The sequence below is a fragment of the Scyliorhinus torazame genome, chromosome 3 (assembly GCF_047496885.1).
Source record: "Scyliorhinus torazame isolate Kashiwa2021f chromosome 3, sScyTor2.1, whole genome shotgun sequence".
NCBI lineage: Eukaryota > Metazoa > Chordata > Chondrichthyes > Carcharhiniformes > Scyliorhinidae > Scyliorhinus > Scyliorhinus torazame.
The window spans coordinates 196023677-196037251 of NC_092709.1; the positions used below are offsets into that span (position 1 = coordinate 196023677).

The 13575-nt window shown below is 49.3% G+C and overlaps 1 protein-coding gene across 11 annotated transcripts in view; it reads right to left on the reverse strand.

The window, feature by feature from the left end:
• The window catches only part of gabra2a (gamma-aminobutyric acid type A receptor subunit alpha2a), a 499051-nt gene that overhangs the window by 15645 nt on the left and 469831 nt on the right, over positions 1-13575 (reverse strand). For all 11 annotated transcript variants that reach the window (XM_072496699.1, XM_072496695.1, XM_072496697.1 and 8 more), the window contains one exon: positions 5656-5858. In XM_072496699.1, coding sequence (XP_072352800.1) covers positions 5656-5858 — 203 coding nt within the window. The remainder of the gene's footprint in view (positions 1-5655; positions 5859-13575) is intronic.

The following is a 13575-nucleotide window of genomic DNA, read 5'->3' on the forward strand; positions in this document are numbered from 1 at the left end:
TCCAGTTGGGTGCACTTTCTGCAGATGAAGCCATCCGGGACGCTGGAAGCCTCCCGGACCTGCCACATCTCACAGTCAGAGCACTGCACCCCTCTAACTGACATTGCGTCAATTAATTAAAATTAAAATTTAAAAATTTTAAAAAATATATATATATTTTAAATTTTTTTTCAAAGTTACTGTTAACTATCTGTTTCCTAGCACTAGATTTCTAATAGAAATGCGAAAGCTAAATATAGTACTCTCCGATCTCTGGCTTAGATATCCCTCTAAATTATAATTAAGTAATTATGTTTAATTAGTTACCAATGCTTAATTTTTTTAATTTTGTGTAGATTCCCAACCAGCCACTCAGGCCACAGCTTTTCTGTGATGTCACTTCAGTTTCCCCCCGACACACACAGTTTGAAAAAGGTATAAAAGTAAAAATGAGTAAAAATCACTTACTTACCTTCTTACCTTCGGAGTGTATTAGATGTTCTCAGGTTCTCTCCCTGACAGAGACTGCTCCTCCACCCCCAGCTCTTAATGGGCTCCGGGTTAAACGAGCCTTCCAACTTGAACAGCAGCCACCCATAGATCAGTCCCGGAGCCTGGCTTCCATAACCAGTGCCCTTGAACTTCCAGACAGCTCATGTACTCTGGCTATGAAGTTCAACCTTAGTGTGGGGGTTCATTCTGACTGCACTGTCCTCCCCCATGTGACGGTCTCAGCCCTCATGAGGCTGGAAACCGCACCTTATCAGAGTCCCTCACTCTGCCCATGCAGCCTGGCTGCTCATGGGACCCCACCCAGGGACCTCACAGTAATTCCGTGTTGACCCTGTGGATTCACCTGTTCCCACCCCCCTCCCAGCTGCCACTCTAAGAAAGGCAGTCCCTCCTTGGTTAAATCGCCACAACCCCAGCAAGGAGGAAGGGATGCCTGCAAACTAGTCCCAGACTCCTTTAAACCGAGCGGTTCACAGCCACGAAGGACCGCAAAGGCCTGCAAGTGACCCCACCACCCAGAGATCAGATATGCCTAGACTGAACTCCAACTCCAATCCCCCCCTTCCAGCTCCAAGTTGCAGTTATCTTGGTCCCTGCGTATCTCCGGTGCCCCCTCTGCAATCGGCACCCTGGTGAGTGATGGGAACCCGAGCGCTCACCTCTGATATCCCCTTCGGAGGTCACGTCGCCAGATTCTCATCGCTAAACAGCTGTTGTAAATTGTCATGTCAGCGCCCGTGAATATTCAGTGAGGAGGCAAGTCCCAGCAGGACGGCTTGCTAATAAGATGGCAATGTATTTAAATTGGTATTTAAATATTATTGCGTTTCCTGATTGTTGCCGTATCTTGTGCCCACATCGCTGTACTGGCTGATGGCTAACATAGTTTGAAAATCTCCCCCTTAGAACTTTATTCTTTCGGACTATATTTTATCTGGGGCTAGGTCTGGTTTAACACAGTGGGCTAAATAGCTGGCTTGTAGTGTGGAACAATGCCAGCAGCGCGGGTTCAATTCCCGTGCCGGCTGCCCCGGAATGTGGCGAGTAGGGGCTTTTCACAGTAACCTCCTTGAAGTCTACTTGTGACAATAAGCAATTATTATTAGTATTATTATTATCTAATCTCAGAATGGTCCTGAGGTCTGTCCATTGTGGCTACTGAGTTGGCATTGTAGGTGTAAGGGCAAAGGGTGGTGGGTGGGAGGGCTAAGTTGGGATGAGTTGGCACTAAGTTGGCAATGGGACTAGAAAGGACCATGAGGGATGGTAGAGGGGCATAGGTTAGTATGAGGGCTGTAATAGACCAGGATGTTGGGTAGAGGAGCTTAGGTTAGCATGGAGGGTGAGGGGTTATTGGGTGGGTACAGGGTAGAGAAGGCATATGGGTTGGCATGAATGAGGGATGGAGACTGTGAGTTGAGGGCTGGAGGGATGTTTCATGTTTTATTCTCCTTTAAAATAAATTTGTTTATAGTTCTGGAGCCTTCAGGCAGGTGTTCCACCCAGCTCACCTCCACAATTGGCAGCCTCCTCAGTTCTTCCGGGGTTACTCACCCCGGCTTCTAATCTAGCGTGCTGCTCGAAATGAAAATCTGACATCCAGGCAGCCAATTTTACAACTCGGGTTCACAGAGCTGCAAATTCCCCCAACTCTGCTCACCCAACCGGAGCAAGAAAATACAGGTCCAGAGCTTATAACCTTGCATTTTGAAGACCAAAAGGTGAGGAGGCACCAAAAGAAGATTTGCCCATTTACATTCTTAGAAGCTGTTGTTTATATTTTCTTCAATGTGTGTGGGTGTCTCTCTTTTAAAGAGTAGAATTAATTTTAATTGCACTGTTAATATTTCTTCTTAAAAATTCTACTCTGTGTATGCACTCTGTAAATACACTGTCATACTCAACATATGTTTCTGGAATCTACCTCTTCATTCACCTGAGGAAGCAGCAGTGCTCCGAAAGCTAGTGATTTGAAACAAACCTGTTGGACTTTAACCTGGTGTTGTAAGACTTCTTACTGTGCCCACCCCAGTCCAACACCGGCATCTCCACATCATGGTATTCAACATAGAACATGGAACATAGAACATTACAGCGCAGTACAGGCCCTTCGGCCCTCGATGTTGCGCCGACCTGTGAAACCACTCTAAAGCCCATCTACACTATTCCCTTATTGTCCATAGGTCTATCCAATGACCATTTGAATGTCCTTAGTGTTGGCGAGTCCACTACTGTTGCAGGCAGGGCATTCCACGCCCTGACTACTCTCTGAGTAAAGAACCTACCTCTGACATCTGTCTTATATCTATCTCCCCTCAATTTACAGGAATGTCCCCTCGTGCTAGACATCACCATCCGAGGAAAAAGGCTCTCACTGTCCACCCTATCCAATCCTCTGATCATCTTGTATGCCTCAATTAAGTCACCTCTTAACCTTCTTCTCTCTAACGAAAACAGCCTCAAGTCCCTCAGCCCTTCCTCATAAGATCTTCCCTCCATACCAGGCAACATTCTGGTAAATCTCCTCTGTACCCTTTCCAATGCTTCCACATCCTTCCTAGAATGCGGCGACCAGAATTGCACGCAATACTCCAAATGCGGCCGCACCAGAGTTTTGTACAGCTGCAACATGACCTCATGGCTCCGAAACTCAATCCCTCTACCAATAAAAGCTAACACACCGTACGCCTTCTTAACAATCCTCTCAACCTGGGTGGCAACTTTCAGGGATCTATGTACATGGACACCGAGATCTCTCTGCTCATCCACACTGCCAAGAATCTTACCATTAGCCCAGTACTCTGTCTTCCTGTTATTCCTTCCAAAATGAATCACCTCACACTTTTCTGCATTAAACTCCATTTGCCACCTCTCAGCCCAGCGCTGCAGCTTATCTATGTCCCTCTGTAACTTGTAACATCCTTCCGCACTGTCCACAACTCCACTGACTTTAGTGTCATCTGCAATTTTACTCACCCATCCTTCTATGCCCTCCTCCAGGTCATTTATAAAAATGACAAACAGCAGTGGCCCCAAAACAGATCCTTGTGGTGCACCACTAGTAACTGGACTCCAGTCTGAACATTTCCCATCAACCACCACACTTTGTCTTCTTCCAGCTAGCCCAATTTCTGATCCAAACTGCTAAATCACCCTGAATCCCATGCCTCTGTATTTTCTGCAGTAGCCTACCATGGGGAACCTTATCAAACGCTTGACTGAAATCCATATACACATCAACTGCTTTACCCTCATCCACCTGTTTGGTCACCTTCTCAAAGAACTCAATAAGGTTTGTGAGGCACGGCCTACCCTTCACAAAACCGTGTTGACTATCTCTAATCAAATTATTCCTTTCCAGATGATTATACATCCTATCTCTTATAAATCTTTCCAAGATTTTTCCCACAACAGAAGTAAGGCTCACTGGTCTATAGTTACCTGGGTTGTCTCTACTCCCCTTCTTGAACAAGGGGACAACATTTGCTATCTTCCAGTCTTCTGGCACTGTTCCTGTAGACAAAGATGACTTAAAGATCAAGGCCAGAGGCCCAGCAATCTCCTCCCTAGCTTTCCAGAGAATCCTGGGATAAATCCCATCCGGCCCAGGTGACTTATCTATTTTCACACTTTCCGGAATTGCTAACACCTCATCCTTATGAACCTCAAGCCCTTCGAGTCTAGTAGCCTGAATCTCAGTATTCTCTTCGACAACATTGTCTTTTTCCTGTGTGAATACTGATGAAAAATATTCATTTAGCACCTCTCCTATCTCCTCGGACTCCAAGCACAACTTCCCACTACTGTCCTTGACTGGCCATACTCTTACCCTAGTCATTCTTTTATTCCTGACGTATCTACAGAAAGCTTTAGGGTTATCCTTGACCCTACCTGCCAAAGACTTCTCATGTCCCCTCCTGGCTCTTCTTAGCTCTCTCTTTAGGTCCTTCCTAGCTAACTTGTAACTCTCGAGCGCCCTAACTGAACCTTCATGTCTCATCTTTACATAAGTCTCCTTCTTCCTCTTGACAAGTGTTTCGACTGCTTTAGTAAACCACGGTTCCCTCACTCGACCACTTCCTCCCTGCCTGACAGGTACATACTTATCAAGGACACGCAGTAGCTGTTCCTTGAACAAGCTCCACATTTCCATTGTGCCCATCCCCTGCAGTTTTCCTCTCCATCCGATGTATCCTAAGTCTTGCCTCATCGCATCATAATTGCCTTTCCCCCAGAGTTTACTTCATTCTTTTGAAGGTTTTTTGAGCAGAAAATGGAGGTAAAATCTCAGTGTGGCAGACATTCAGCTGTGCCTCCCCCAAATATCCAATGCTTTCTATGTCAGATTAATGCCTTCTGCACAAGAAGAGTAAAAAACCTGTAGTTTACAGGAATTTAGAATTACGGGGAGAAATTTATTGGGGCATTTGGTCTCGTCACTCCATGAATTTAGTCGTTTTGAATAATAATTTCCAATATTTTTATACATCTATGATTATTTAATTTTATTATTTAATTATGATTTTCAAAAGGTTGAAATTGGTAATGGACAGTAGACAAAGCAAGAAATAATGAATCAGCAGCCTGTTTTACAATCCACACAACTTTCTGAATGGGAAAGAAAATCGGATGGGTGTAAAACTAGCGATCAATTTGCTGTTGCCCATTTACTGCTCAAGGCCAACATCTGCCCAATGTTTCTAATAGCCCACTTTTGACTCACCCAGGCTCAATTTACTCCTAAAACTGGAATACCATTCTACTTGGTGGGTGCAGACCCTTGGGCACAAGCAGTCCTCTGACACCTTAATCAGATTATGTTCTTGCACCTGAACCTGAATAATAGATGGTTATGGAGCCTCATAGATTGAGTCTGAACTGGTGACCTCATTTTATTCACTTTCCAATGCAATTTATTTTGGAATGGCAATCTAGGCTATATTTCTCCTGCCCGGCAATAGTGTGCAGATACTATTTGTTACAGTTCTGTTCTGCACTGGCTGAGCAAACTGAACACATTGGGATAGGCATCCTCCTAACCTGTATTGTTCTGAACTACATTGTACATTGAATTTACCCACTGAACCATGAAGGATGAACATATTATGTTGGCATGGATTACACATTAAGGGTTCGATTAAAGCAGCTGAAAGGACCCCTTACCTTATCATTCACAACACTTTTGCCGTCCCAAGCCCAGCCTCGTTTCGTAAAATAATTTACCGTGGCGAATTCTATTAGTGCAGAGAACACAAAGGCGTAGCAGACTGCAATAAACCAGTCCATGGCAGTTGCATATGCAACTTTGGGAAGAGAGTTCCGAGCACTAATACTCAGAGTCGTCATTGTAAGCACTGTTGTAACTCCTAGAAAAAGATAAAAATCAGGAACAGAAAGCCGTCATTTTATGCCAACAAACAATAAGATCCGTAGAGTACAAAATATCCCTTTAAAATGTCCAATATATATATTTTTGGGACGAAGCAAGACCGATGCCCAATGATTACTAAAGACAAAGTGAACATGGTTATTTCTGTTGTGACACTGTAGCAGCGTTTTTCTATTGCATTTTGTTACAAAACACATTTTGTTGTGATGCACATTTCAGATGACATTCTTTGCCAGTCCAATGCTCTGTTGACAAGGAGCTGGAGGTTGCATCCACAAGGTGCCTGAGGTACTGAACTTGCCTTTTTAATACATATGAATTGGTATGACCTTTACAACTCTAAATACATTTTTCTGTCCAAGTGGGGTACTAGTCATGTATTAGCAGTTTTATTTTTCTCTCATGAAAGAACTTTGTTTACATATATGTGTCCTGATCTGTCCCGAAGCACCTTAATGCTTTTCTTTATCATTAAAAATTAAATAGCTCCTTTTCTGTCTATGATGGAAAATGTTTGTATATTTTTTATTTCCTGTACTGGGCCATTTCCATCTTGACTAATTGTTGAAATACCAGTGGACCAAGACAAATGCTCACAACAAAATCTTCAAATAATCACATTAATGTTTATTCAGGTTGGAAAAAGGTTAATCCAATGATTGGCTGAATACTAGCCCTGAGATTCATCTGAAGGCAGCTTCCAACTCGGGGTGAGGAGGTGGGGTGGCACTGTGAGGGTACAATCGAGAAAGTCAGTGGGCTGGATTTCTGTCTCTTCATGAAGATAGGAATCGGCTGGTAAAATGCAGAATTTTCTGTTTTTATTGCTGAACAATTGTTTTGCAGGAAATATAATTTTAATGCGCCTTCCCGACCTTGTGAAATTTTTATTTGACATTTTTGCAGGTTGCAAAGGCCTTGGGTACAAAACGCACATGCACCTCGTCAAAGGTCCAGGTCTCCATTATGAGGAGAACAAAAAAATAGAATTTCCTCTCATGCACTATTTTCATGTGCTGGGGCCAAATTTGTAAGCCATAATGAACCACCTTTTGAGTTGGAAACATTCTGAAAAATAAGTGTATAATGTTTTGACACCTTCAAATGTCACAATTAAATGCTTCATTGTAATGCAGATGTATTTTGAATGCAGTGATTCAACACGGGGCTCTGTCCTTCAAAGGCAAGATGACTATTCCCTTGTCACTGCATGCATTACAGTGGCTGGGATTCTCCTTTTGGAAACTATTGGCGGGATTATCCGTCCAGCGACGCTGGAATGGCAAAGCACGATCGGGCAGAGAATCACGCGTCAGTTGAAAATCGAGGCCAGCGGCGGGTGCCACACGGAATGCCATGCTCCGGTTCCTCGACAGTGGTGTGAATGCGTTCCATGCCGCACACAGGAGGGGGGAATGAAAATCGTACCGTAAACGCCATTGGCATATCATCAACGGGCCCATCCTGGCATTCTCCAGGCCTCCTGCGATGCTCCTCCTCCAGCAGGAGGAATTACCAATGTTGAAGTTCACCTGTGGTATTTAAAATTGGGGAACAGGCACCATGACTGCTGAGGGTGAGAGAGAGGAGATAAGACATGTTTCCCAAAGGTGCAGCCATGGGCTACCAGTTCTGCTGCTGGCCGGGCAACTGCAAGCGCTGGAGAAAGTAGCTCGGGGATGGCCCTTGGAGTTGGGGTGAATCAGGGGACCGGGGTGTCCAGGCATAGACCGCCACTGCCATGGCCTGCAAGGCAGCCATCTTGCAGCGCACCCCACTGATCGCCCATCGCGGCCCATAGTTGCACAGAGTGGCAACAGCTGTATCGCCCCCAGCACCCCAAGGCCACATGCTGAGGAGCTCACAGACCCCCTCTCGCCCCCCAGCCCCCCCAAAAAAGGCGCCACCCAGCTGGTGGGGCACAACGCGGCCCACCCATGGGGTCGCACACAGTAGATCCAACGGGAGGTCGCAAGGGCTGCAGAGCATACTGCTGGCATGGGTAGTGCCAGCCACTGGTATCCCTGCCGGCATGGACGGGTACCACGGTCAGGAGGCCCCCAGTGCCAGGCACCAACGAGGCGAGGGGTGCAGTGCGGAGGGTGATGTGTTAGGGGGACTGGCCGTGGTGGGGATGGGAGGGGAGGGAGTCATGTGGGGGCAGGAGCTGCAGTGAAGGACAAGGCCACCATCAAGCCTGTTGGACCTCGTTGGGCATGGAGGTAACTACCATGCTAACATGTCTGCCTTTCACCTCCTACATAGAATGGATTTCAGTATCCAACCAGGAATGGTTGGCATCTACCTGGCCGCTGCAGCCCCGGTGGACGCCATGAGGCTGCACGTGCAGGTGCAGCGTGGAGGACCCTGCATGACTGGAGCCTATCCCAAAGGAGCAGGTGCAGCCAGTGAGGATGGGGAACCGGCCAGCCAACAGGCCGAGGAGAAGGTGGGATGGTGGCGCCACAAAGGGCCTTGTGTGTACTGGCCGAGCCTGTCATTTGAGGACCTGCTGGACTGAGCGTGTCGCCGAAGACTCTGGCTGAGCAGCAAGACTGTGCAACATCACTGCCGCATCATGGCACACCTGGAACCGCGGGGGTATGAGGGAGGACACCTGCTCCCAGTGGATGACAAGGTCTTGGTCACCCTGAACTTATACGCGATGGGGTCCTTCCAGGCGCAGAATGGGGACCTGTCTGGGATCTCACAGACCTCGGTGCACAGGCGCACCAGCGCCGTCACGGAGGCCCTGCACTGCCCAGGCAGTGCAATACATCAAGCTGAATTTGGGCCGAACCCACCAGGTTGCCCGGACAGCAGGATTCACCACCATTACTGGGATGCTCCAGGTCCAGGGGGTGTTCGACGGGATGCATATCCCCCTACAAGCTGCATGAGGGGCTGGCCTTCTCAAACCGAAAGGAGTTCCACTCGATGAACGTGCAGCTAGTGTCTGGCCACCAGCTGCTCATCATGCACATCTGTGCCTGATACCCATGCACGACGCCTCATCCTGGCACACTCGACGACACCCGACACCTTTGCAGCACACCCCCGGGTGAGGGGTTGGCTATTGGGTGCCAGGGTTTATCTGATGCGGTCGCGGTTGATGGCGGCTATCTGGTGGCCTCAGTCCAATGCGGAGACCTACTACAACAATGCCCATGCTGCGACCAGGGGTGTGATCGAGTGGTGCATAGGCATCCTGAAGTTGCAGTTCAGGTGTCTGGACTGCTCTGGAGGGGCCCCCCAGTATAGCTCTAGGAGATTCTCTCACGTCATAATGGCCTGCTGCATCCTCCACAACATCTCCACACCCTCCCCATCCAAACATCCTCTCTCCTGTGCATCTTCCGTGCACCCATTCCCAGCACCAGTGGACCCCCCTCTGTGCTTCCTACCTGCCAAACTATAGGGTGAAGACCCTGGGTTCGCAGTATCAGCGGGCCTGGTCCATGGAATAGAGGATAATGACGATCAGCTCTGCGATGAGCTCTGGTGCTCCACATCATTGGAAGCTGTTTGACCCTTGCCCTCAGGAACACCCTCCATCACCTGCCCAGGTGATCCTTGCATGTGTGTTGGCCATTCCATCTTATGGTCCATCGAACCACTGGAATGACAGGGGTTGGGACAGGGTCCGGGGTAGCAACGGCTATGGGGTAGGGTATGGAGTAATGGGAGGGCCGGGTAACAGGGTGGTGTGTGCGGAGGCTGGTCTGGGGTTCCTTGCCCGTGCCCCATCTCCAACGCCCGGGCCCACACAAGCCCTCACAGTTTTGACAGAGCACCGAGGCAGTTCAGAATGTTGGTTAAACAGGTATTTATTGTGCTATTAACAGATATTGCACCTTATCCCTATCCCAAATCTATGTGCTGCACCCGTGTCAGCTTAACCGGTGTCTACCTTTCAGGCCTTATGGGTCCTCACGCTCCAACTAGATGATTCTCCAGGCGGTACATCAGATGTGGAGGCACCCTGCTGCGATTTACACCCCCCCCCCCCCCCCCCCCCCCCGTGACCAGAGTCCCCTTTGGTGGCCGTCCTCTGGAGGGACCAAGCATGGATGGGTCCGGCTGTCTTCCAGGTGTCACAGGTGACATGGTGCCACCCTGTTCTGCCCGCTGCCCATCGGATGCGCCAGGGACAAGTGATGGGGGAATTTAGAGGTGCTGCGGTGTTCCAATGCACGAGTCACAAGCGTGGGCTCCTTCCCCTCCTCCTCCCTCGAGGTGCCCTTTGGCCCCGGGATACTCTCTGGGACAGGGGTGCGGCTGGTGTGAGCTCCGGGGGCTCCTCTGTCAGAAAGATAGGTTCTTGATTAATAAGTGGATCAGGGGATATGGGGAGAAGGCAGGAGAATGGGGATGAGAAAATATCAGCCATGATTGAATGGCGGAGCAGACTCGATGGGCCAAGTGGCTTAATTCTGCTCCTATGTATCATAGTCTTATGGTCTAATGCTGCCAGTGCTTGAAGCCTCTCTCCTATCGAACAGGGTCTCCATTCTTGTGGCCATGGAGCACAGGGATTGTGCTGAGTCCCTCTGGAACTGTGTCAGGCCTCTTTGTGTCTGGTTCAGCCAGCGCCAAGCTAATGCCATCAACCCTCGCAGCCATGAACCATCATGTTGGGCCAAGCTCTGGAGCGCTGCTGCAATATCCATGCGGCTCAGGTACCTCACCTTAGGGGTTATCTCCACCTGATGTACCGCAGCACATATGTGGTGTGCACCAGATGGTGCCCCAGGAGCCTCTTCACTAAAGGGCCCAACCAAGGTGAGTGTCTCTGGGGTGGTGGAGGATGTCAGTGACAGCTGTGCTGAGAAGTCGGTCTGGTCTCCGGACGTGTCCTCCGAGGTGACGCGGGGTTGCGCCTGGGGGCTCACTGCACCAGCAGGTCCCGCCTCATCGCCAGATGAGTCTTGGGGTTGCAGACAGGGTTGGGCAACGCCCGTGACTGTGCCTCGTCACCAGGTGATCCTGCATGACAAAAGACAAGAGGCGTGGTTAGGTTACGGGTGGGGTGGTGCGGTGTGGGCTTTCGGGGGATGTGGGGGAGTTGGGGAATGTCAGGGGGTTGGTAGGGGTAATGGGGGGTGGAGAAAGAGTGCCACACGTGCTGTAGGGACACCACAATACATCGGGGGCTCACTTGCTTGCCTGATGTCAACCTCCACCTCAGCGACTGCCCGCTCTGTGGGCCCACCGACAAGGTTCAACGCCCTCTGCTCTGCGTTAGTAAGGGCTGACTGTCCGGTAGGCCTCCCCAGTCTTCTCTCTCTCCTGTAGTTGTGGGCCATCTTCTCCAATGGGGGTGGGGGGGGGGTGGGGGTGGGGGGGGGGGGGAGGGAGTGAACAGACAATTCTCAGTGTGAGACACTTGGACGTGGAGAGCACAGGGTGTCCGCGGCTGGTGGCCTGTGTGTGCAGGGCACCCGGCCATGGTAGACGGTATAGGTGTGTTGGCATGTGGTGCAGTGTGGGGTGTGTATGGAATGATGGGTGGGGTTTGATCGCGCCCTAAGATGGGGGGGGGGGTTGCTACTGGTGTGTGGGATGGGGCTTGGGTGCCAGGGTCAACGTGGTGGAGGTGGTTCTTCTGGCTGGTCTTGGGGGTTCCTAACCCTCACCCAACATTGCCTGCCAGTCCGCCTGGTGGGGGACTCATGGGGGTGTGGATGGGACGTGGGTGGTGCTAGGGGCATGGAGGTGGTGACTCACCTGGGCTGTCCTGAGGAGGTCACGCAGCTTCTTCCTGCACTGCTGACTGGCCAGGCCTCTCATGGCCTCTGCCACCTACGCCCAGGCACGGTTTACGTCTGAGGTTGGCACTCTCCTTCCCACCCCGGGGAACAAAGGTATCCTGCCTCTCCTCCACATCATCTAACAATGTCTCCAGCTCTGCATCTGTAAATCTTTGGACCGCTCTTTGGGGTGGCATCATCTCAGCTGGAATGAGCGTGTGTGGGGAGTGGGGTGCTTATATGTGGCTGCAGCCTGTCAGGCTCTCCAGTGTCAATCCTGACGCCTGCAAATCAGACACCGGCATTGGTTGGAATTGCACTAGTCCCATGTGGCGCCGGTGGTAGCCTATTAACGTGCCCTGAATTGCTCCGGGACAGGCACCACTTTGTCAAAGGAGAACTCTCACAATTCAGTCCCGGCACCAGCACTTCGTCTCTCAAATGGAGAATTTGCCCGATGTTCTCCCGCCGGAGGTGAATTGTACCTGATTTGATCTCCTGCTGGAGAACAGATCAGGAAGCAATTCATTATCCTTTGTCATGAAACATTATGCATTCCAATCACCCCATCTTCACACTTGCGTAATTTTGAAGTGCTCAGCTCGAAATTGACAGCATTTAACTCTCTTCGAAGTGGTTGGTGTTTGTAAACATTAAGGTTACAGCTCTTATTGAACCATGAAAAGGATGAATAAAGCTAGGCTCACAGCTGTGTGTGTGTGGAAGCTGTCAATCACAGCCCACGAAGGGAAATTAATGAATAGCTTGCAGCTCAAGGATTTGATGGGTTTAAACACAGGTCACTGCTTTCTCTTTCCAGGAATTGACAATCGGCACTATCTGCCTGAGCCAGGTGTATGCCTAAGTGAGAGTTACAACAGTATTTTTTTCACTGCATCTGTCTCAACTGCTCTCTAGCTTCCAGACAGGAGTCTCTTTTGTGGGGGGCTTCCTGACAGGAGTCTCATTTCTGCGGTCTCTGTGGGGGGGGGGCACAATTCAGGGTCTTTGTGGGGGTCCCCATATTTAGTGTATCTTTGGGGGGGTCTTTGAGGGGGTCGTTTTAATTAGGGGGTCTCTGGGGGGGGCGGGGGCGGGGAGTCTGCTGGAGGTGGAGTGGGCAAGTCTGACATTGTGGGAAGGAGGGTGGCCCTCAGATGGACTTTGGGGACAACTACATTAAGGGGTTAACCCTCAGCCCACCGCAAGATCTACCATGTCAGGGCCATGCTGAGAAATGCCAGTAATAATGCTGGAGAATATGGTTCCAGGCCTGCTAAGTAGATGCAAATAAGTAATTAAGATCCATTTGCACCCTCCTGCTGGCGCGTGGGTGAGAACCCTGATTCCGTCGCCAATGGGTGGCCGGTGCATTGCGATCTGGGTTTTATCCCAGGCGCCCGATTCTCCTGCTGCATCGGGTCTCGTTCCCGGTGGCCGGAGGTGGAGAATCCAGCCCAGTATGTTTTCGATTGGAGAAAATGACATATGCATTCAAAAATGTTGGAAAATGTGTGAATAAACTGTCAAGTCTGGCACTGGGATTTACTTGTGCAGACAGCACTGACTTTGAAAAGAAAAAACCCTGCTTTTGAATGGTAAAGAAATCTGTTCAGAGGAATGACTCACAGATTTACAATGTTGTCATTGTATACCCTGCCTTTTATAAGTTTCAAAATTATGGTTGCTTTTTATACAACATAAAGGTCACTTACAAGATCAACATGGAATTTTTAAAATATTATCCATGTCAGATTTTTGAATGAGCATTTTATTATGTGTCATTTAAAAAAATCTTCATTTAAAATAATTCCCAGTGCTATTGCATGGCTTCTGAGGGGTGTACAGAGTGGATACTGGCAAGTGCCTATGGAGGATAAATGGGAGGAGTGTGTCATGATATACGTCAGCATATCATGGTGCAATCACACACACTGACACACT